This window comes from Clinocottus analis, unplaced genomic scaffold (genome assembly GCF_023055335.1).
Source record: "Clinocottus analis isolate CAN_PGR_092001 unplaced genomic scaffold, fCliAna1.0.p SCAF_15, whole genome shotgun sequence".
NCBI lineage: Eukaryota > Metazoa > Chordata > Actinopteri > Perciformes > Cottidae > Clinocottus > Clinocottus analis.
In genome coordinates, this window is record NW_027175876.1 from 1,534,345 (window position 1) to 1,559,601 (window position 25,257).

Genomic DNA, 25,257 nt, shown 5'->3' on the forward strand with positions numbered 1-25,257 from the left:
ATCACCTCCACACACCTGGTAAATTATTCTTATCTTTTATATATATATATATATATATATATATATATATATATATATATATATATATATTATTTACATACACACACATAATGTATAATACAATATATATATATATATATATTTGATATAATAAATATATTTAATATAAAAATAAATAATTAAAAAAATATATAAAATTAAATAAAAAAATATTTATATAATATATAGAAATAAAATGAAAAAATAATTATATATATATCTATGTATATCATAATTTAAAATATATATATAAAATAAAAATATACATAAGATTACAAATAAAATGGTATAATGTGAAAAAAGTTGAGCGATCCGTCAAAAGAGAAGACAGGAAAGAAGTATTGATTTTGTCGACTGACTCTTTGACTTTGAAGGAAATGCAATATGAAAAGTCTAATTGGAGATAAATGGAGCGTTGGTGTCTGCTCCACCTATTTGTTTGAGCAGCGTGGGCGTCGTCGTGCATCAGCTGCAGTCACAAGTCATCAAAGTCAAAGCTCTTCATCTCAGTTCCTCACTCGTGACTCACGTGGTCAGTGGAAGAAATCCTGAAGAAACCGTCTGGTGTTGAGAAAGTGGGTCACAAATCAATCACATTCTGACGTCGCCCTTTTCAACCTGAGCAAGATTTTAAAACGATACCTTTACGAGAGCGTGTTGGAACATTTTGATTAACCAGAATGATCCAACATCCACGAGGAGGGGGCCCTCAAAGGTTGACCCATACAGGACGCCGATAAGTGTAGTTTTTAAGAAGATGTGTGTGTCTTTAGGTGGAAAGGTCGTCCAGCATGGGTCATTCTGTTTATTCAGAAAAGCATCGTGAAAAGAGTTGAGGTCAGAAAGTGATCAGGCTCAACTGAAGGCTCCATTTGAATTGTGTTAAGAAAAAATCAGGCCAATGCAAGTGACACTGAGGTTTCTCTGACAATAAGGTAACACAATGGCCGCAGGTGACATTTTACACAACCTGCAACACTCAACAAGTTCAGCAAATGTTACACAAGTAATTTATTTTTTATTAAACAGCTCATATACTCAAATCCCACGACGAGCAAGATGAGCCACCTGAATGGACGATGGATTAAGTGTTAAGCGACAGGTAACTCCTCCCTTTAGAAAACTCACCTGTTGCTGAGCTTCAGTCATTTCCCACAATGCAGCTGCCGTCTGTTCAGTTTCTTTTGTTTCTGTGAGCTTGAATCAGTTTTTCTTCCTCATTTTAAGACAACGATGACATGTGTTTTAAAAAAAATAAATAATACAAAATATATATTACTATCTATATCATAATATTCTATTATAAAACTCAAATAAAATGTGTGTAAACTTTTCCAGCAGCAGCTACTGGGACACGTGACGTAGTTGGAAAACACACAGGTGTAACAAATATCACTAATAAGCCAGTTTGTGTTGCATTCAAGTGACCTGGGAAACAACGCCGCTGAGCCACACAACGGCCAAAACCCACCAGACTTCTCCAGAAACACTAAATATCGTATTATATATATTATTAATTCAACTTTACACGTTTAAAAATAAAATACTGACTCATAAAAACGCTCTGAATGGAGCTATTTAATCATATTAACCTGCACTTTTCCTTCAGTGAGGCGTCAAAAGGAAATGTAATTGATTGAATATCTTTTTTTTTTTAAACAATCAATATGAATCGATGGCATTTGAAGCTTCAACGCACCTCTTTAGGAACACATTGACCGTCTTGAGTCACCTGTACCTTTAATGTGACGCTGACCTGCTGTGTTTGGAGCGTTGTCCTGTTGATGTGTAAATTGTGTGACTCTGTTCACCTCAACAGTAACTCAGTCTTTGAGTTGGATGCTCTCTGATGCCCTGCGGTCCCGCTGGGCCACCAGTACGTGTTACGTTTATTTACTGGGAGAGAGAAAGAGAGAGAGAGGCTCCATTCTCTGAGCTAAATCAATACCCCATTACGCTGCTCCAGAGGGAAATGGCTTCGAGGGAAAGAAAGAGAAATAACCTCGTAAATTACGGCGACGCCGATCCATAGACGCGTCTCTAGAGGTGAAGTTATCGGGTGAAATAGTTGGAAATGAGAACTGTTGAATTCAGAGAATATGGAAGACCCAAACAACAAAAGAGGAAAATAAAACTGTGGATGACTGAAAGGGACTTCCCCTTGGATAATCTGACAGTGTGATAATCTCTGCTGCTTGATATGAGACACAGAGAAGAAGAAGAGGAGACCAGAGGGTGATGAAGGAAGAATCCATGCAACACATCTCAATGTTTTTATGGGCGTTTTTTTTTTTAATTGAAACCAGCTTCACTGATAACAAACATGCAATATCACTGTACAAGCCAACACCACGGATAAGTGTTACTCATTCAAGCCTCGACACAACTGTCAAGGATTAGCCAGCAGCGCACGCACACACACTTTCAGATGTTGTACAGAGATAAACACGCTCTACCTCTTTTGCTCTTCGACACACACACACACACACACACACACACACACACACACACACACACACACACACGCTCACATCCACGTATGCACAGTCGTATTTACATATCACAGTGAACGATGGGTAAAAAAAAAACGATGCGGGAGGAGAAGGAGGATTGTTCTCCGCCTCCCTTTCCTCGGTTTCCGACCAGAGATGAGAATGGCAGCACATTTCCGGTGATAGTAGTGCGTCTGACTGAGGCGTGAGGATAAAGGAGTGAGATGATGACAGTGAAGATGTGGAGTAGAAAAAAACGAGACTTTTTTTTTTATCGGCATCCCCCCTAAAAATGTGTGCGGGAGGCGGGGGCGTCTTTGGACGGGCGCCTCTTGGCATTTATAGAAACAGGATGAGCCTCCAAATATAGAAAAGGAAACAGGCCTGCGTGGAGTAAATCCTTTCTCTTTTCTTTTTTTTAAAATTTCCCTTCCGTCAAATCCACTCCTCCTTTTGCTACATGTAAATTACAGTATCATAAATACAGGGCTTTCATAAATAGGATCGGGGTATTGCTTGGATGATATGACAACTGATAGCGCTGTCTTTTTTTTTTATATTTCTTTTTTTTTTTTATAGAAATGTACGATTTTAACCTCCCCCCCCTTCAAAAAAATGAAAGAAAAAAGGCCACACTACCAAAAGAATCCTTCTATTCCAATAAATAAATAAATACTTTTAAAACGTCATACAAAAATTGTGACATTACCCTTTTTTTTCTCCAACATTTAATGGAAGGTCTGTCTACAAATGTAAGATAATAAATATATTTAGTATTTTTTTAGTAACAGTTAGGTTTAGGTGGGTTTTTATTTGGGATATCTCTTAAGCAAAAAACTGGATTATAAACAGTAGGAAAGATCTCTGCAGAAACTCTATTTAATACTGCTCATATCACAATGGTTACGACACGATAAAATACTGCAAATTATCAAAACTGTACAGAAAAACTTACAAGTTTCTCTAAAATACATTTTCACCGTTTTGAGTGCGTTGAGACGCGAGGAGAGCGCAGTCTCTGTGGTGACCAAGCGGCCGTCGTGGAGAACCGGTCGGGACCGGTTTTCGGAGGCCGCCTCCCCGGAGCAGACCTGGTGCACACCTGTGAGGTTCCTCCAGCAGCTCGCTTGAATTACGACAACTCGACGAAGGCGAGCCGTCCGACGACCAGCGAGCTCCTCTGGAAAACTCTTCTCCTCCACTTCTTCGTCTCCAAAAGGATTTTCTTCTTTTCTGTTATTTTAATTTAAAAAAAGTGTAACTTCTTTAGATATTCCTCTAGCTAATCTACTTCACGGTTACAGGTGTGAGTGTTAGTTTTCGGCTGGTGGAGGGCAACGTGCCAACCCTGGTAGTGTGTGTGTATTATGTGTGCGTTTGTTGTTTGTTTGTTTGTCTGTTGTGTGGAGGAGGCGGGGCCAGCAGGTCAGCGGTGGCGGTAGTGTCTCATGAGCGGCACGATGCAGGACGGGGGTCCGGAGAGCTTGAGGAAGGGGTGCTGGAGGAGCTCCTGGGCGGTGGCTCTCTGCGAGGGCTCCCTCACCAGCATCAGGTCCAGGAAGGAGCGCAGCACCGAGGACACCTGAGGACGCCGGCAGACGAGGTCGTTACAGAGGTCGCTTATTTAAAGGCTGTACACGACCGGTTAAAGGTTTGAGGGTCACACAGACACATTGTCAGGTTCTTTGCAAGTTCTGGCATGAGATAGCTTTCACTCGACGGGCGAGTTTCACATGAAAGTTCTCTTTTTCTGGCCATTTTGAGAGTTTAATGAACGTGATGCTCCAGATACTCAACGAGCTCAAAGAAAGGTCAGTTTTATAGCTTCTCTCACCAGCAGAACTGTTTTCAGCTGTGTGACATCACTGCACAAAGGGTGCACAATGTTTTTTAAGAGCTTTTAAGGGTTTTCAATAGGTTTTAAGGGTTTTCATGGTTTTTTAAGGGTTTTTAGGGATATCAAAGGGTTTGCAAGGTTTTTCTAAGAGTTTTTAAGGGTTTCCAATGGGTTTTCACGTTTTTTAAAGGGTTTAAAGGGATTTTAAAGGGTTTTCAATGTTTTTTTAATGATTTTTTAAGGTTTTACAAGGTTTTTCTAAGAGTTTTTAAGGGTTTTCAATGGGTTTTCAAGGTTTCACGTTTTAATAAAGGGTTTTTAGGGATTTTAAAGTGTTTTCAATGTTTTGTTTAAAGGTTTTTAAAGTTTTTTTAAAATTATTTTCAAGGGGTTTTAAGAGTGCTCCAGGTTTAAAGAAATGGTTAAGGTGTTTCAAGGGGTTTCAATGGTTTTTAAGGGGTTTCAAGAGGGTTTTAAAGGGTTTTTACGTTGTTTTTTAAAAAGGATGTTTAAGGGTTTTTTTCAAGGGTTTTTAAGGGTTTTTTAAAAGATTTTTAAAGGTTTTCTACTCATTCATTAGTCTTCTGAGGCGATTATCAAACACAATGTACCACTAGAACACTGGAGTGATAGCTGATGGAAATGAGCCTCTATACACTTATATGTAGATATTTCATTAAAAAAACAAACATTTCCACCTAGAATAGTCGTATACCACGTTACCAATGTATTTATGATTAATTTAATGTCATCTTCATTGAAAAAAACTGTGCTTTTCTTTGAAAAATAAGGACATTTATAAGTGACCCCAAACGTTTGGACGGTGGTGTTTCTGTAGATTCTTAAACCGTATTTGACATCCGAGTATAGAGAGATGTGTGTAAACAAACTGCTCACACAAATCAATTACCATCAAACCCAGACGAGTTCAAGGCGTTTTATTTGAGCTGAAATGCTAAAACCGAGCAGCATTCAGGTTTTTTTGTGGCATGTCAGATTCAATAACTGTGTGTTTTCCACCCCTACAGTAACAGAAGGGATGTTCATGGATGATTTATCATGAAATTAGAAAAGACAACTGCAGTCCACTGACTTTGCCTCGCGCTGCCTGAGAGATTCGTTATTAATTTATTTCAGAAAGCAGAACAGAGAAAATAGTCTGAAATAGTCCTCTTGTTCATAAAAAGCTTCATTAACAAACAATCACTGAGATTTAAGTTGTGTTTCAGGCATGACCTTCCTGTCAAGGTCAGGTCAACCATGCACACTTAATGTATTGATGCATCAAGTTATGCATCTTTGACCCTTTTCCTTCATCTACGTGTTTGTTAATGTCCAAAGAAAAAAGATAAGATAGAAATATATACACACATAAACAATATAGAGTAATAAATAGAAAGTGTGTAATGATTAATACTAACACCGGGGGAACCTAAAAAGAACAATACAAGTAAGAACTATTATGTAAAATAAGGGAAAAAGCCAAATATACATTGTGTAAGAAGTAATACCCCCTAGAATATCAATAAAAGAAACATTGGTGGCACTTTATGATAAGTATGCACCATTTAGCATTAGTAAAGCATTAATAAACACTGAATTAATCATTTATGAAGCATTACTCCAATATTAATACTCATTATTATGCAATTCATAAACACAGTTATACATATTTCATTCTTAAATAATAAGATTTGGTTTTCATACTTTATAAATGATGGATTCCCCATTTGTAAAAGAAGTATTAAGGACTAATATATAACTAATACGATCATTTGTAAAGTGTTAGTAAATGATGAATTCAAGTAGCTACTCGTTGGTGAAGTATTAGTGAAGTATGTTCTGTGACCTCATCTAAAGTGAAGTAGTGTGTACTTATTATAAAGTTCTACCAGAACATTCAGTAAAAGAAGTAAACTCAAAATAGAAAAGTGGCGCTGTTTCTTGTGTTTTTGTGTTCTTGTACCTTGTGCGACTCTTTTAGCCGAGGCGGCAGGTTGTCTCGTATCCTCCTCATGGCCTGCAGAGGGGGTTCGTTGAAGTAAGGCGGCTCTCCGTCCACCATCTCGATCACCATGATGCCCAAAGACCAGATATCCACCTGGACGCACACGGAAAAACCTTCACTCAGAGCGCCACCATCATCAGTGTGGGTGTCTGTCTGTGTGTGTGTGTGTGTGTCCTCACCTCGGTCCCGTAAGGTAGTCTGGAGATGACCTCCGGTGCCATCCAGTAGGGCGTGCCCACCAGCGACTTCCTCTTGGGCACCTCTTTGGAAACTTGGGCGCAGAAGCCGAAGTCTGATAGCTTGATCTGCAAGAAGAAGAAACACACACACACACACACACACGCGCGCGAGCAAAGACGCCACGCAGGTGTGCGGACGCACAGCGCCGATCGTATTAGTGCAGGAACTCCGTGTCGGATGTCAAGAAGTGTGCTGACCCGTTGTGAGGGGAAGCGCACTTCAATAGAAGACACTAATCTCCCGTATTAGCGCTTAATTAGCCTTCAATTAATCACGACTTATCAGCTCGTTAGGAGGCATTAGGCGGGATTTAATTACTGGGGCGCGAGTGCTAATTGATGATGATGATGAGTTTTCTGGCACTGGCTGTTGACAAGTGGCTCCCGTGGAGAAGGTCAGCGAGAGTGTGTATGTGTGTGTGTGTGTGTGTGACTGAAATCATCAGTGACAGGAGCAAGGGAGGGACATCGGTTATTAACGGGGATATCCGGGTTTTGATAAGCGTCCCGGTGGGAGGCGTGTGAATGGACGACACGCGTGTGCACTCACCCTGCCGTCGCTGGTCAGGAGGATGGAGTCGCTCTTGATGTCGCGGTGGATGACGCCCTGCGTGTGCAGGTAGGACAGCGCCCTCAGCACCGACAGGCACACCGTGGCGATCTGCTCCTCGTTCATCCTGCGAAGGAGGAGGAAAAAAACGCACATTCGTGAGCAGACTTCTTGAAATGGAATAAGAACAAAACACTTAAAAAGTTAAAGACTACTTTTAATATCGTCAACGTCCTAAAATGATCATTTTTTTCAGAAAACACAAAAAACTTGAGGGGTGCATGAGTTGCCTCGTATGGAAGCTCATTTAAGTCCATTTCCGCGACACACAACAAAAAATGACGACCCAAAAAAATGTTTTAGATTTTTTTTTTTTTGTCGTGATTTTTTTTGACGACCAAAAAAAAAGTTTTAGATTTTTTTTTTTTTTTGTCTTCATTTTTTTTGACGACCAAAAAAAAAAGGTTTTAGATTTTTTTTTTTTTGTCGTCATTTTTTTTTGGACGACCAAAAAAAAAAAGTTTTCCTTTTTTTTTGGGCTGGTCCTTTCTTGGGGTCCTTTTTTTATTGAAGCCCATCTCCGCCACAAAAAAAGAGGACCAAAAAAAAAAAAGAAAAAAAAGTTAGGACCAAAAAAAAAAAAAAGAGGACAAAAGTTTTTTTGACGACCAAAAAAAAAAGGTTTTAGATTAATTTTTTTTTGTCGGCATTTTTTTTTGACGACCAAAAAAAAAAAGGTCTTCGATTTTTTTTTTTGTCATCAATTTTTTTTGACGACCAAAAAAAAAAGGTTTTAGATTTTTTTTTTTTTGTCGTCATTTTTTTTTTGGCGACCAAAAAAAAAAGGTTTTCGATTTTTTTTTTTTTGTCGTCATTTTTTTTTGACGACCAAAAAAAAAAAGTTTTAGATTTTTTTTTTGTCGTCATTTTTTTTTTGACGACCAAAAAAAAAAGGTTTTAGATTTATTTTTTTTTGTCGTCTTTTTTTTTTGACGACCAAAAAAAAAAAGTTTTAGATTTTTTTTTTTTTTTTGTCATTTTTTTTTTTTTGACGACCAAAAAAAAAAAAGTTTTCCTTTTTTTTTGGGCTGGTCCTTTTTTGGGGTCCTTTTTTTTATTGAAACCCATCTTCGCCACAAAAAAAGAGGACCAAAAAAAAAAAAGAAAAAAAAGTTAGGACCAAAAAAAAATAAAAGAGGACAAAAATTATTTTTTTTCGTTGACGAAATAGGACGGAAAAAAAATCTAAAACATTTTTTTTTTTTTTTGGTCCTCATTTTTTTTGGTGTGTGTGGCGGAAATGGGCTTCCATAGCCTCGAGACACACTGCACAACAGGTGAACTGTATCAAATGTTATGATCACTAATAATAAAAATCTCCCTTGAGCATATTGACAAAAAATGCTTGCAAAAATGCTAATTGACTTGCTAGCTTAAATGCTAGCTTCAAAATGCCATCTTTAAAAGCTTGTACAATTGCCTGAAGTCACATTATCTTTTGACTTAGGCGAGATAAAATGTCCTAAGAAGTCACACGGTCGAGTTTGTATTCTTTTTATCCATGTTTTATGTTTGTTTTAATCATCGCAATCCCTGTACTTTCTTTGTGGTGCATTATGGGAAAAGAAGATCAGATTTGTTTTATTTACTTACTACTAATTAATTAAATTGAATCAATGTGTACGTGTATGTCTGCACACGACATAACAAAAAGAACATAATCCAACACCTGAAAAATATATTATTTATAATAATTTATCATATTTCATAATCGACTTTTTGGGACGGTAGAAATTACCACTGTTCCAGATTCTGCTGTCAATCTGGAGAGATTACAGTCCAACTCAACTAAAATGGAGCAGAAATGCCCTTGTGTAGCCGGCGGCGACTGGAGCTATGGTGTGTGTGTGTGTGTGTGTGTGTGTGTGTGTGTGTGTGTGTGTGTGTGTGGTCCCATATGGAGAGACAGGGCGATGCAGTGCGTCTGACTGAGCTCACACAGAAACTCCCAGCTCCACTGAACATTGACATCTAGACCCAGCTGGCCGGGCCATGCCGCGTGTTTATAAGTGTGTGTGTGTGTGTGTGTGTGTGTGTGTGTGTGTGTGCTCTAAGCTGCCGACACATATATGTACAGAAATAGAGAAATGCTCATTTGCGAGCATCGTAAACATATAAATGTATAGTACATGTACATGTTCATGCATATAGAACACACACACACACACACAGAGACACACAGAGACACACACACACACACACACACACACAGTATACATCATTAACTCTCTCAACACACACCTCTCTTTTTTTTAATCTAAATTGCGCCAACATCTCACTGTTAGAGGAGTCACTTATAAACTTGCATTATGAGAAACAACCCCCAGGCCACCACACACACACACACACACACACACACACACACACACACACACACACACACGCACACACACACACACACACACACACACACACACACACACACACAGCAGATTTTATAGTCACACATGTGTGCATTTACAATCACAAAAGATAAATGAGCCTTCTGCTGGTGGAAAAACAACTGGCTAACTCAAAGTGAACGGGATGGAGACGTGTCTGCAAAAGCAATTCACGTCTAACTGCACACACACACACACACACACACACACACACACACACACACACACACACACACACATTTACAGAGAAATTAACACACACACTTGAACGCAAAACAGGATCGCTGAAATAGAAAATTGTGAAAAACATTTTTAATGAGCCTGAAAAGGTTGTCAAGGGGAGAATTAAACACACACACACACACACACACACACACACACACACACACAAACATATGCTTTCGCACTTGTATTGGTTCAAGTCCCTGTGAAGTGCAGCTCATTAACAAACTCTTAAGTTTAATTGAAATCTGAACGTGATTGCAATAGTTCAGGATGACGGACGCCCGTTTCATTCTCCAACGTGCCTTTATGTGTGTGTGTGTGTGTTTGTGTGTGTCAGATGTATATGTGTGTGTTCATGCTGATGAGGCTTACACGACGCGAGGCAGACAGCAGTTATTTCCACAACAAAAGGCTTAACATAAATAGCACAAAGCCTTCACCTGGACAAATATGGCTGAAATTAGCAAAAAAAAAACCTGCTGCCGTATTTCTTATAATATTATATTTACACCGTGTTTCCTCTTTTTTTGTGTCTATATTGACGTTGAAAAGTGCAAGAACTTCTTGGTGAAAACATGAAAAGTCCACGTTTACTTCCACTGAAAATGAAACAAACGGAAAAAGAGAAGAAAAAGACGTGCGCCCAATAATATCCTCTTTACTGAGAGTTTCATTAGTACTTCTAAAAGCTCTCATGTGTGAACTGAAACTCTCTCTAAAGTACACACACACACACACACACGCACACACACACACACACACACACACACACACACAAACAGGCAAACATCTGTGTGGGAGAGCGGTTTCACGGCGGCGGCGGTGCTCAGCCTCGCCAAAGCGTGTTATTAGCAGCCGACACCGCGCGGCGCTAACGCTGACACTCCAACGCAAATGACTGTAATTAAGCGCCGAGCACGAAGTGAGCTTAAAACAATGAGGCGGCGGCGAGGAGACACGACGCAGCGGCGGGGAGGAGAAGCTGGAGAACAATGACGCCGAAAAACTCATCGAACAGCTTCACTTGCTGGTTCCCAGTTCATCCGTTTGATGTCGGCACCATCAGGAGAACATCAGGAGAACATCAGGAGAACATCAGGAGAACGTCACCAGATACAGATTACACATGAAGGCCTCAGCCAATCACGTCGTCCGGAGCGTATATATATATATATATATATATATATATATATATATATATATATATATATATTAAAATGTACATGAAGGTTCACAAACTTAATTACTCTGATGAAGGCGGAGCAGATCCTCTGCTAACGTTCTTACCTTTCAAAATAAAAGTCTGACACACAAACAAACAATAACTCAACAACATCCTGGTATTTAGGGAGAGTCTCATGTATTTCTATACTGAAGAAAGGCGTTACCTGGTGTGTGTGTACTTCTATAATGAGGTGTGTCACCTGGTGTGTGTGTGTACTTCTATATAGAGGTGTGTTACCTGGTGTGTGTACTTCTATATAGAGGTGTGTTACCTGGTGTGTGTGTGTGTGTGTGTGTACTCCTATATAGAGGTGTGTCACCTGGTGTGTGTGTGTACTTCTATATAGAGGTGTGTCACCTGGTGTGTGTACTTCTATAATGAGGTGTGTCACCTGGTGTGTGTGTGTGTACTATATAGTACTATATATATGTACTTCTCTACAAAGGTGAGGTGTTACCTGGTGTGTGTACTTCTATATAAAAGGTGAGTTGTTACCTGGTGTGTGTACTTCTATATAGAGGTGAGGTGTTACCTGGTGTGTCAGGTGTTACCTGGTGTGAGTCACGATGTCGGTCAGAGCCCCGCCCTCGAGGAACTCCATGACGACCCACAGCTCGTCTCCCACCAGGTAGCTGTTGTACATGTCGACCACGTTCTCGTGATGGTAGTCCCTCATGATCACCACCTGGAGCACACACACACACACACACACTTTATTCTGTGTATCTTCATGTTTCAGCAATAATAACTGCCGATGATATTAATATTAATAATTGCTCATTTCTGAACTGCGTTTGTTTTGACACACCTAAATCAAATTTATGGATACATGTCATGACTGCAATAAATATGTTGCAAATAAATCACGCACTATTTCAATAACGCGTTGCATTTTTCATATAATTTTTAATTATCTATTAATTTAACTTTTTTTTTTTCTAATGTGAACGTGTTCTGGAGGATTTACTATAAAGGGATTACAGTCAGAAATGAACAAGATTACACAAAGCAAATTAGCTCCCAGCTGAACACATGCATGCTCATACACACACACACACACACAGACACACACACACACACACACACTCAGACCTAAAATAGAAGCAGTGCAATAGTGCTTGATACAATAAATCTAAAGCCCTTCACTCAATTCTAACTAAGTCTAACTACATTAAATACACAAATCAATCTGTATAATATGTACATATTACTTCAATTAATCAACCTGTATACTCCATATTTATATATTACAGTTCCACTTGGACCGTTAACTTATTCTCTGTATTGGTACTCACTACTGTTGCACTTCTGGTTGGATGCTAAACTGCATTTCGTTGCTCTGTACTTGTACATGTGTGATGACAATAAAGTTTAATCTAATCTAATCTAAACATGGAGAGGGGGGGGGCGTCGTGCTCTGGGTCAAGATGGCCTCCAGGAGCTGCACAACATCCGGCATCCAGCCTCCAAATGAACCAAAACTCTCGCGTCTCATCTGAAACCAGACCCGCAGCGGACGCGTCGTGCGCGCTGATAGCACAACGTTAGCCGGAGCCACGAGCTCAAAATGTCGCCCGTCTTTCGCACCTCGTTGAAGAGCAGCTCCCTCCGCTGCTGTTTCCTGAGGTCCATCTTCTTCACGGCCACCTGCTTGCCGCTGTGCTTCTCGCTGGCGATGCACACGATGCCCGTGGAGCCCTCGCCGATCTTGATGAAGCTGTCCAGGTATTCCCGCGGGTCGCCTGCAGGCCAAAACACAAGAGTGCAGAATAATAATATATATGTATGTATTTTTTTTAAGTTTTACCTGTGTCTCGTAGGATTCTGGTTCATTTCCCACCTGGGTTGACCACCAGTTGCAGCGCGGCTCTGAATTGCTCGTGAGAGACTCTGGAGGGTTGCGTGTCCGAGCTGGAGCCCCAGGAGGGAGGCGGGTAGGCGCCCGGGGGGATGTAGGGCGACGAGGGCTGCGAGTAGGCGCCCTGTGTGCAAAACACACACACACACACACACACACACACACGAGATGTTGATGCTTTCCAACAGGAAGTGACAAGAACAATTTGATGTGTGCGAGATCCTTTTTTAGCAGCTTCTCTCCATATTTGTAGCCACTGTAACTTGTAGTGAACCAACTAAGATGATGTAATATGTATTTCTTAAGAGTATCTTCAAAGGAAAATCCCAATATGTAATTAAGAAGTAAACAAAGACTGTCAAAACAACTGATTTATGTCTCGTATGTTTACATGTGCAATATTCCCATATAACTCTCCCATTTTCCCTCTTTTTACAATCCAGGAACAGCACTAAAACCTGTTAAAACTGCATCTAAAAGTGTCTTATTACCACCTTTCTTGTAGATATTACCACCTTATAGTGTTTTTATATATTGTGTTTTTATTAGTCGTTGTAGGAACCCCGAATTAATTCCAATACTTGTGTTTATTGTATGTATTTGTTCAGCAAAGTCTTGGGAATAAAATGTATATCTGCAAAAAAATCACTTTTAAAAAGATATTTTGATCGTAACTATGAACATTCAGCATGATATGAGCCACAAAAATGCCTCCTGGAGCGTCAATAAGACACCTTTTTGGAATGATTAGGACCTAAAGAATCAAAATATGGAACAAAAATCACAATAAAACAAAGTCTTGACCTGTTAGGATGGAGTTTCAGTCAAAAATCTGTCTAAAAATGGAAAAATGGCGTATTTTATGCTAAAAGATTGTCTGAGTGGGGCATGCTGGGACTTAAAATGGCCGCGGGAGGATTTTCAATCACGGTTTCCAAAAGATTGAAGGAACTTTTGAGCTAACAATCGCCCCAAAAACCCAGACAATGGCTGAAATTCAGACAATAGCTTTCAAAATACATGTTTTTCACTGGAGAGTAAGACCAGTTTAAAAGGCTTCTGCTGGATCTTTCCTCAGACAACACCTTAAACATGGACTGAGATGAACATATTTGTCTCAGCAACGTTAGCGCTCCCTCGTACCTGCGGGGTGTACGGCGGGCTGGGCTGGGAGGGCGGGTGATGGTAGGGTGAAGGTTTGTAATGGTGGAAGACGGGCGGGTACGGCAGGTGTGCCGGCGGGTAGCCCGGCGGCTTCATGTGGCCCTGCGGCTGCTTCAGGGGCCCCCGGGGGTACGTGTCACCGCCCGCGACCTGGGGGCTGCCGTCACGGGCCGGACGCTCGTAGTCGCCCTGGAGAGAGACGGAACGAGGTCAAAGGTTGTTGGACTGGTGGATCACAACGTGTGTGTGTGTGTGTGTGTGTGTGTGTGTACTGGGAGCGTTGGAGGCGTCGATGTAAACGTGTGAAACTGCCAGCTTTACTTCCCGGGACGTCTGCGGGTGCTTGAGCCCGTTGACAGACCTACATGGAGGACGTTTAGTCCACACTTCATCACCACCGCCCTGCGACGCTCCCCCAACTTCTCCATTCATCACGCGGGAGCCCGGGAGGCGTCCGGATCTGGGACACACACCGACGATCCCAGAAGACGTACACACACACAAATGCATGCATACGCACAAACATCTTTGACTACACTAGCAGTAGAAATGCACAAGGCAGTACTTTATAGTCACCGTCTATGTACTATGTCATACTCTAAAGGCGTTAAAAGGCCGGTGGCATCCTTTTTGGCATGTGGACATGTGTGTGATGTAGTTTTAAGGCTCGCCAGAGGAAAGTAATGTAAAGAAAACTGTAAAGAAATCAATACATGCATGTTCCACTTCGATATAATATATGACAGTCAAGCAGAGGACTGAATGGACTGCAGCATGCACTCAAAGAAAGTTATCTTGATTAAATTCATCTTCCAAATATAAAGAAGGTGACAGTGTAATGGCTAAAAGATCAATAGTCCAGAGGTTGGACCGTACAGACAGTCGTGGATCAAACCGCCTCCACCATGTGGAGATTAATTATGAGTCTTTTCCACAAAAAATGTTCTTCAACCAGCGTGGCTGAGAGGATGATAATCATCAAAAAAACTCCCCCTATTTCTCTTTCCTTTCATTTGTTTCTCCCTCTGTGACTATCACTCACAAGAAAGACACACACACACACACACACAGACACACACACACGGAAAAGACAGGGCAGGAGGAGGAGCCCTGATGTGTTGGGATGGCGTATAATTACATGGTGTGAACTCTTTGAATCAATCACTCTCAGGCAGGTGTAAGGGAGGAGGGAGGAGGGAGGGGGGGATGCTGAGACGGCCCCTCCCTCTTCTACCCCCCCCCCCCCTCCCTCCCCACATCATTGGCCGGCACCGCTGGCTGGCTGTCAGCCAGGGGTCTCCTGATCCATGTTGGTTAAACGCGCATTAATCTGAGTTTGGCAGGGTAATCAACAACCTAACTCAACTGTGAAATTGAATTCGGCGGTGGAACATCGTTCGGCCCGTTTTTTTTATTTTTTTTTTATGCTAAGGCTGCAGAAAGGGAAAGTGCCGCAACATCAATTTGTCACCGAGAGCTGCGGCACTGAGCTCTCGCACTCGCCACGAAACACAGAGAGAGAGAGAAAGAGAGAGAGAGAGAGAGAGGAAGTGTGTGTGTGTTTGTATGTGTGTGTGTGGCCAAGTCACTGTGCTGTCTACTGTTACATCCCCACCGGCTCCCAACAACGGCAGCGAGAGAGAGAGAGAGAGAGAGAGAGAGAGAGAGAGAGAGAGAGAGAGAGAGAGGATTTACTTCAGCGGTGTGAGTGGGCTGAATGAGGGAAGGAGAAGAAAAGGTAGAGAATGAGAGCGCAGGGAGACGGGCGGGTTTGTTACAAGGTCTGTGAGCCGAGAAGAATAGTGATTCTTAAGCTGCCAGATGACTCCTTGTTTCTTCTTTTTTTTTAAAATATATATATATATATACGACTGCTGTGAAATCTCCAAGCATCACAAAGACAAATTAGGATGCATTGATTCCTCTCGTCCTGCACTCTACACTATGTATATTTAAACATAACCACAGAGAACATCGAGCCAAACACGGACAATACGCTTAATATAGTAATAAATACAAACGGAGATCGATACACACAAGCTCCCCCCCTGTTAGATCTTCACATTCCCGACACACACACGCTCTGTTTTCAGGGACGCAAATGTGCCTCCTGGAGCACGACGACTCCAAGAGTGGCAATAACAGACCATGTGTAAGAAAAATGACCTTCCCCCCCTCCACACACTCCTCCACCCTGCATCACTTCCAATCCTGCTACTCTGGCATTATCGTGGCAGTTTTTTTCTTTCTTCTTCATCCTGAGTGGCTATTTACTGAAGCGTGCAGGTTAAATGGTTTTCCATCAAGGCGCCCTGGGATCTACATCAGCAAAACCCCTCAGTTCTTCTCCCGGCTCCTGGTCTCCTCCTGGATGGTGGAGAAGCTGCGATGGCGTTTGCACACACACACCTCAGACGGGGCCTAACGGGGCGCTTTTGGAGAATGATTTTTTAAAAAGAATACATACAGAAATGATATGAAAAGCACCTCATAGAGTGATTTCTGTGACTCTCTCAACCCCCTGCGGATGCATTGCAGCTCTTTCACCCCCTCACACACGACCGTACCGACGTATCGGACATCTTCTACTCGAGCAAACGCAGTTCCGCTTCATAAAAGGAATCGCCACGAGTAAATTGGAAACACACGGGTTACAGTAATGCGTGGAAGCTTTGTTTGCTGACGTCGGAGAACAGAACGATCTCTCGGGCGTCTCCGGCTGCTCCGCTGGAGCTCATCGCCAACATACTTACAGTGCAGTTGTTTCATGAGCTTTATGCTATGAAACATACGATTTATGCTATGAAACATGACATAAATGGCAGGTCACGTCGCCGGTAGTTTTTACCGACACTCAAATTCTTCTTCTCTCGCTTCAACAATACGCTGCTGGCGATGCGTTGAGCTAACTTTGATCCTCTTCAGGTGCTCACCTGGAAGACCTTCTGGTTTGGTGAGGAGCAGACAGCGGCACGATGATGGACGCAACCGGTTAAGATTCATATCTGCGTCTGGTTTTATTCTCCTGGCGTCGTTTGTTAAACACGACAGACAACTTCTACGCAGACGACACACCGCTGTGTCGATAAAACTATTCCAACAAAATGGATCTGACCTAAAGAGCAAGACATGTTGCTCCAATTTAAGTTTTTTATAATACTATGATGACTTTTTTTTACTCATGACACTTCAGGAACATCATGCCCGAGATATTTAAAATAGCTAAATTAATAATCTCTTACAAATTAATTCTAAAAGTGTTCTTTTATGACTAGATAACCACAGAATGACTAACAAAAAATATCAAATTTTTGTTTTTTTTCCTGCTTTGACTTTCTCTGGTTTTGGTATTTATATGTATTTCTTCTCACTTCGTTCCTGCGACGTCACGTCTTTGTTCTTTACGATCCTCTGTGCCTCTCTGTCTCGTCTCCGTCACTCTTTCATGTAAATCAGAGCCTTCTGCTTGACGCTCGGCGGTCGCATCAATGGGTCTGTGTGTGCAGAGACAGTGGCCACTAAAAGAGGGCTGATCCGGTGTGTGGCCGCCTCCTTCAGGGACGAGCAGATTAATAGCTGACACGCCGTCTAACCCGGCAAAGAAGGCCGAAAGCTAGAGCGAGACTCAGAGGGAACGAGAAGCGCAAAGAGAAAGGAGAGAATATTTCAAAGAGACTGCAGGTGGGACTAAATGTGGGGATACGTCTGTGTAATTTTCTCTGAAATGTTTCTACAGGCTCGTCAGGGTGTTGCGACACGTCTCCCGTTCAGCCATTTACACAACAAGCGCTGCAGTGTCAAAATCCCCGTCGCAACTCCCTTTCATGTTGCGAGGAAGGGAATTACCAGAATTACCGTGCGTGGGGTTGGTGTTTGTGGGCGGGGCGTAGTTACCTTGGTTAAGGTCTGCGAGTTGCCGAGGCTCTCCGAGAGGCGCGGGTAGGTGTAGGAGCTGTACGGGTGGGCCTGCGGCGGGTTCTTGAAGGCCCCGCCGGCGCCGGCGTAGGGGACGTTGGGCTCCTGCAGCCCGGAGCCCGAGCGCGAGCGCTGGCGTATGGCCGGCGTGGGGCTGGTCTGCGCCACGTAGGAGCTCTTGGGTCGCTTCTCGTACTCGTCCCGCAGGCCGCCGTAGCTCCACTCGCTGTCCGGGTAGTTGATCTGCTCGCTGTGCAGCGAGGCGCGGGACGGCGTGCCCACCGAGGTGTCCCGGTAGTCCTGGCTGGACGAGCCGCCCACCGACGCCCGGTAGTAGCCGCTGGAGCCCACGCCGCTCCCCACCGTGGAGGCCACCTCGTCGGCCGAGCGCCCTTTGCTCTCCAGGTAGGCGTGGTAGTCCGGCGGGAGCTTGCCGTAGTCCGACTTCTGGGGCATGGCGTCCGGGTAGAAGGGGCTGCGGATGGGGTACGAGTGGCCGTTCTGCTTGGTGAAGCGGTAGTGCCGCCCGACCGCCCAGTCCCCGTCGATGGAGAAGCTGGGCTTGCTGGGGTCCAGGGAAAAGTCCCTGCTGGAGGTGTCGAGGTCACAGGAGTAGCGGGAGTAGTAATGGCTGAATCCGTTCTCCTCCGGGGCGTTGGGGCGGCCGCTGCCGGAGGGCTTGGAGCCGCCGCCGCAGCCGCCACCGCCGCCGCCGCCGGCCTGGTGGGCGCCCGGCGGGCTCTCTTTACGCAGGGAGTTGGAGCGCGTTACCGAGATGTTGTCAAAGTCCTCCAGGAGGCCGTTGATGGAAGCGTCTTTGGGCGGCCGGTTCCCTCGAACGATGGTCTACGAGAAGAGCAAACACATTTACACTTAACACACAGGAGAGGCTGCAGCGGGGATGGAGGGAAGCCCTGATACTTTGAGAGGAGGGGAGGGGGTGCAGTACATTCAATTTCAGGTCAATCATTCCTGGCGGAGAAACTGAATGAGATGAATTGAAATTCGAGGAAAAACGTGCAAAAAAACCTTTCAGGCCCTCGGGAATTTCAATTCATGCGTATCAGGGCTTTGGAGACAAGTGTGAAATCAATCATCACTACACAACCGGTTGTTGTGAGTTAGTTGGGGATGCAGCTGGTGGGAAAGTGCAATGGGAGGAGGGGCGGAGGGGGGGTTTAACGAGCGGGGTACCTCGGATGCTAACAGGAAACCAGCGGTGACTTGAAGAAGCTAACTCCTGCCCCATTTCCCTCGCAACAGATCAGCCTCACTTTCAGTGGGCTGATCAGGATACATTAACGGTCGTGACGTTTGGTTCGGCGCTCTAACACAACGGCGTGCGCCTGCTGCACACACGGACGACTGAACACACACACACACACACACACACACACTCTCTCTCACACATCTGCTTCAAAGCGAAGGCAGCTTAAACATCAGGGGTGCTGCTTATCCCCTCCTACCTCGTGTTAAGCCCTTTTACACGGAGGTGTCGTGAGTCACGGGGGGAGCCGGTGCTGCGGCGCGACTCGCTCGACCGCACTCGTGCGTGTTGCGCGTGCACGTATGGCCTTTTTTTGTTGTTGTTGTGTGGTGGTGTGTGGACTGTAGGGATCGCCACCCGCCTTCGTCACAGCCGCCATACTCGGACATTCGAGGGGACGATTGGAAACGGATTATCGGCTACATATCCGAGAGCTTTTCGCGGCGATCAAACACAGCTGCAAAATGTGCGTTTATCTGACTGAGTTTCAGGCGATGTTGTCCTCCGACTTACAGTCAGAACATCCAGTATCGAAGTCAAACAATCTCCTGACTTTCCACAATCTCAGTTGTTTTGCAAATCCCCCCGCGTGTGTGTGTGTGTGTGTGCTTTTTTTAATCACGACTTTCCACTCTGGATTAGCATCCTTCGGGTACCTGTGTGAAAGTGCCCGTCATACTTTTAGCGTGTTTTGCAGCTTCTTGATGTTTTCATAGTCTCAAGTTTTTCAGCTCCCTCTCCACACGAAATTCTCCGCCCGCCTGTCAATGCTAACGCGTGCGGCTTTTGCAACACCGCAGACGAACCGCTCAGAAAGAAACATGTTCAGGAGGATATCATTTAAGCGAATGGGTTTTTGTTAAAGCTGAAGAGAATTTAAGCGGCTAAATTAGCTTCTGTAACGCAGCTGGCTGACAGTTGTTTAACCTTATAACATCTGTAATGAAGGACAGTCTGCATTGTCCTCTTTGTCTTGTTTTTTTTTTATCAATAAATGTGTCAAAAAATGTCATTTGTGTAAATCATTTTGTTGTTTTTTCCTCAGGAGAAATGTATCTTTAAAAATCCGACAAGTATTTGTCATTACGAAGGCCGACATAACTAGAAATGGCCTTAACCGTGTGAAAATCCTCCCGCACCAATTTTAAGTCCCAGCATGCCCCATTCAGATAATCTTTAAGCATAAAATACGTAATTTTTCCATTTTTTAACCGCACAGTTTTTTTGACTGAAACTCCTTCCTAACAGACCAAGACTTTGTTTTATTGTGATTTGTGTTACAGATTCTGATTCTTTAGGTCCTAATCTTTCCAAAAAGTTGTCTTATTGACGCTCCAGGAGGCATTTTTGGGGAATCTGGCTCATATCATGCTGGATGGTCATAGTTACCATCAAAATATCTTTTTAAAAGTGATTTTCTTTGCAGAAACACATTTTTTCCCCAAGACTACATACAATAAACACAAGTATTTGAATTAATTTGGGGTTCCTACGATGACTCAAACACAGGGAAAAAGGAGGTCTGGAGCCAAAATTGCTGACGTACACTAAACACTCGTCCGTCTCTTCTACCTCTGCGAGGTGTTGAACCTCCATTAAACGCCGCGTCAGCAGGTCCTGTGACACCCTGTGACACCCTCACGCCTCGCTGTCCGTCACATAACTGTCACGCTCGTCCCCGCTCGCGTGCTAATGCTAGTAGAGTCTCCGACAAGTCGTGATAATCATCAACTCTTTTTTTCCGCGGCCTTCGTTGTGCTGACATCGTGGATTTACACCGAGACGCCGTCGCTCGGCTAGCTGCACGCTGTCACTGCTAACACGCTGCCGTCCGCCCGTCTTGTCTTTGAGATGCTGGCTCAAGCGGGGCGACCGCGGTTTATTTAAAAGGAGTATTCTCCCTTTCACACGTACGAGAAGATCTGAGTTTCAAGGCGTTGGCTGAGCGCTTAAGAGTTCAATTTCTTTCACATTTCCAGCCGTGAAGATAGCTTCGAGGAATGCCGACGTTTGTGTGTCAAGCTTGTGAGTCAAGGCCTCTGCTCGAAGTGTCTCTGCAACCACTAGGGCTGTTTGAATCATTTGGGTGTTATAATAAAAGGCTACACATGTGAGGTGTTGTTCAGATGTGTAAATATCAGTCTATATGTTTCTGGTTAAGAGTGAATGAAGATGACACATTAAAAGGTTTCATCACTTTCAGGATGATTATCTCTTTGAAATGATGCAGCTGTAATGGTCCAACTCTTAATTTTCTCATGAACCAAACTATATATTCCACTTATGGGGTTCAATACATCCAAGTACAGAAGTTTGGGGCTTTTTTTCCTCAAAAACAAGCTATGATTTACACTTTTATACAACAATGGCTTTGACTTGTTCCTCCAGCACTCCTTTTCTTTTCAGACTAAAATAACACCTTCCTCCTCTCCTTCATTTCTCTTCTGTTTCTTGGTGAACTTCCCCTCTTCCTCCTAAACCCTCTAGTGTCTCCAGTGTCTCAGGTGCCGCGACCCCGGAGCCCAAAAGTTCAACGGCCGATAAAAAACGTCCGGCTGAGAGGCGGAGGAGGCGGCGGAGGAGGCCGCGGGACACTTTTAAAGACGTCGGCGAGAGGAAATCCATCACGCATCGGACGGAGCGAGCTGGAGCCGACGTACAAAATGAAATAAAAAGGTCACGCGCTCGTCTCTTCACGCTGTTCGGCCGCATCCTCCTTAAAACATGACGTCTGTGGAGCGTTAATATTGTTAATCGCTGCGAATAAAACCGCTACAACTCCTCACTGCTGCCGGTACCGTCACTGCCTTCACACTTCCTCTGAGCCGCGCCGTGAATTCGCCCAAAAAAAAAAAAAGGCGTGATGGCGTGGACTTCTGTGATTCGGAGCTTAATTCAATCGGCACGCGACAGCGGGGAGCGTCACGTTATCTAATAAAACATCATCGTCTCCGAGTGGCTTCGTAATCAATGAGACTGTGTCAAGGAGCGTGACAGGTGCGGCGAGGACGGAGAGAGTCGGGGGGAAAACAAGGCGGGCGAGAGGAAAGCGAGGAGGTGACGGGGGGAGGAGGGAGGGAGGGAAGGAGTGAGGGAGGAAGAAGGGGGGAGACAAGGTTAATTGTGTGCCAAATCACTGTCAAGCGGTCGGCATCAAGCCTGAAAATCTTTCCATTAATTTGAATTAGGGGCCCTGATACCGGCTCCTGCACCCCCACCTCCCTCTTCCTCCTCTGCCCTCCTCCCCCTCCTCCTCCTCCTCCTCCTCCTCCCTCCTGTCCTTACAGCTCGGTGCACGGGTCGTGCTCGGCGGCGGCTGTGACAGCAGCCATATTTCACCGGCGTGCGGCGTTGGCCTGTCCTTTAGTGATAAGCTGTAATAGATCTACTCTCCTCCACTCACTACGGCCTGTTCAAGGTAAGCACGGGAAGGGGAGGGGGGAGGGAGAGGAGAGAGGAGACGAGAGAGGAGAGGAGAGGAGGAAATAGAAGTGGAGAAAGAGTGAACAAACTAACTGGGTGGGTTGATGCAAAACTAGAAGCAGAAGATGAAAAGCAGCGGAGAGGAAAGAAGGAATCGCCGGATACAAACGGACGGAGACGGGAAGACGAGGGGGAAGAAGGGGGAGGAGAGGGGAGGAAGTGTCGTAGGAAAGGGAGCCATGAAAAATGAGCCTCATTGTGGAGATAAGGGGGGATTAACCTTGCTGGTAATGAAGGGAGGGTGTGATGGGAGGATGGAGGGAGGAAGAGAGGGAGAGATAATTAATGAGCTTGCCCTTCCCGTGACTCCTAGCGAGAACCCTCCTGGTTTGGAGGCTTCGCTTCACCGGGCCGGCGGGGTCCCGGGACGGCTAAGGGGCCAGAGGAAGAGGAGGAGGAGGAGGAGGAAGAGGAGGAGGAGCTCCTCTGCTGCATGGCTCCTCTGCACTGCTGTTTCGTTTGATTCTGGTGCTTTTTTTCTGTGTCAGGAATCTACTAAAAATCCCGCGATTTTAAACCGAAACCTTCCGTTACGCGGTCGCAAACAGTTTGACGGCAGGTTGCCCTCGAACTAAACTGTTTATAGTTTATGGTTTGTATCTGCAAACCATGAACTATAAAGCCGTCTGTCACAAAAGAGGTGTCACACCTTCATAGTGTTGCAGCTCTGGCTCCTCATCACCTCCCGTCACTGCCTGAGGCGAGAGAGTAAAATATGTCGTAGCTTTAGTTTGAACTAGTCGGGCCCTTCAAGCTCACGGCAGAGCGGCGTGAGGGGGTGAGGCGGTGAAGGGGTGAGGCCGTGTGAGGGGATGAGGGGGTGAGAGGGTGCACGACGCTACTCGAGCATCCAGCGCGCGGTTGTGATGGAGCACAGCGCCCCCTTCAGGCGCCTGCAGGACGGTTAAAATGAAGCGAAAGGAAATGAAAACTCGACTTTGCTGAGATAACGGCTGGACGCTGCAGCGCTGTGTTAAAGCCTAGAAGATGGGTTTTTCATATTTAATTATACTGCAGATTGAATACAAATCGTCCTTTAATACATAACTGACATTAAATTACACTGATGATGCATAATGTGGACATGATGTAATCTCTTTGAGGTCTATGGACTTCATCCATCGTCTGATCAGCTGTTTATCTCAAGAGGAGGATTTTAACGAAGGAAACAGACAACATGCCGATCACAAGACCTTCAAACTAAAACCCCAAATGTATTACATTCATATGCTTTTTCTCTTGATGAATAATGAATTACTCATTAAAAAAAATGGCTCGTTTTTCCTGTTGATTGATCCGCTAATTGATTTATCAACCGATGGTTTCAGCTCTGATTTAGACGCCAATTTCAGTCCATTAATGTTCGCTACATGTGAATATTCTCTTCTTTTTTCCCTTCAATGAAGCTGCTATCCTGCTCCTGTATTATCTAAACACACACACACACACACACACACACACACACACACGCAGCCTGACTACAAATACACACATGCACGACAACAGCAGATGTGTAACTCCTCCCAGTCGTGAGTCTTTAGTCACACATGAAAGCTCATCACCTACCACACCCCCGCACTCTCTCTCTCTGCCTTACACACACACACACACACTCACGCACACACACACACTCACGCACACATGCAAACACACACACACTCACGCACACATGCAAACACACACACACAAACACACACACACTGCAGAACATCGCCTACTCAACACGCCCACTCTCAACTCTCAGCTCTGCCAGAACGCGGCCGCATAGAAATTGTGTGTGTGTGTGTGTGTGTGTGTGTGTGTGTGTGTTTTTTACTGTCATATAACATTGTACAACAGAAACATGTCTTCTTATCCACGTCGCACTTTTCTCCCTCTCTCTCTCTCTCCTCCTTTATGTGTTCAAATCCCACCATCTCAGCACCCGGTGAATCTCTCTGTCACGACTCACACTGCAGAGGACGAGCACACGTGGGTATTTACACACACACACACACACACACACACACACACACACACACACAAGTACACACAAACACTTCTACTACTACTGCAGCCTCCGCTCCTGAAGTGCAGCATCCTTTTTTTGCATCGGCGACCAATTTGTGAACAGCAGCTTATCCTCAGCGTCTCAGAGGAAGATGACATCAGAGAGCGCCTTTGGGACGGCGGACAAAGGGACGACTCACAACTCTCCTCAGAGGACCGACACGCGACCCGCGGCGCTGATTAATGAGCGGCCGCAACGCCGCATCTGATGCAGGGAACAAAGAGTGGAGATATTGTTCGGGACATCCATCATCCGGCCCGTTTGGGCCTCTTTGATGCGGGGCCACGCTGCGTGAGACGAGTGGCTCGTGTCTTAAACACACACACACACACACACACACACACACACACACACATACAGACACACACAGTGTTGATTTCAACAGATAATCTCACAGCGTTCAGGTGAGCGGCGAGATAAAAGGCAACGTCTTGTCCTCTAGCTCCCTCTGGTGGACAGAAGTG

General features: G+C 44.3%; 1 protein-coding gene across 4 annotated transcripts in view; it reads right to left on the minus strand.

Annotated features, from left to right (window-relative positions):
• Positions 1–3,394: 3,394 nt before the first annotated feature.
• The window catches only part of pak5 (p21 protein (Cdc42/Rac)-activated kinase 5), a 62,793-nt gene continuing 40,930 nt past the window's right edge, over positions 3,395–25,257 (minus strand). For all 4 annotated transcript variants that reach the window (XM_068577352.1, XM_068577353.1, XM_068577350.1 and 1 more), the window contains 9 exons: positions 17,973–18,839; positions 14,058–14,267; positions 12,897–13,038; positions 12,644–12,798; positions 11,608–11,741; positions 7,166–7,292; positions 6,556–6,681; positions 6,335–6,469; positions 3,395–4,113 (listed from right to left, as the gene is read on the minus strand). In XM_068577352.1, coding sequence (XP_068433453.1) covers positions 3,958–4,113; positions 6,335–6,469; positions 6,556–6,681; positions 7,166–7,292; positions 11,608–11,741; positions 12,644–12,798; positions 12,897–13,038; positions 14,058–14,267; positions 17,973–18,839 — 2,052 coding nt within the window. In that variant the 3' untranslated portion in view covers positions 3,395–3,957. The remainder of the gene's footprint in view (positions 4,114–6,334; positions 6,470–6,555; positions 6,682–7,165; positions 7,293–11,607; positions 11,742–12,643; positions 12,799–12,896; positions 13,039–14,057; positions 14,268–17,972; positions 18,840–25,257) is intronic.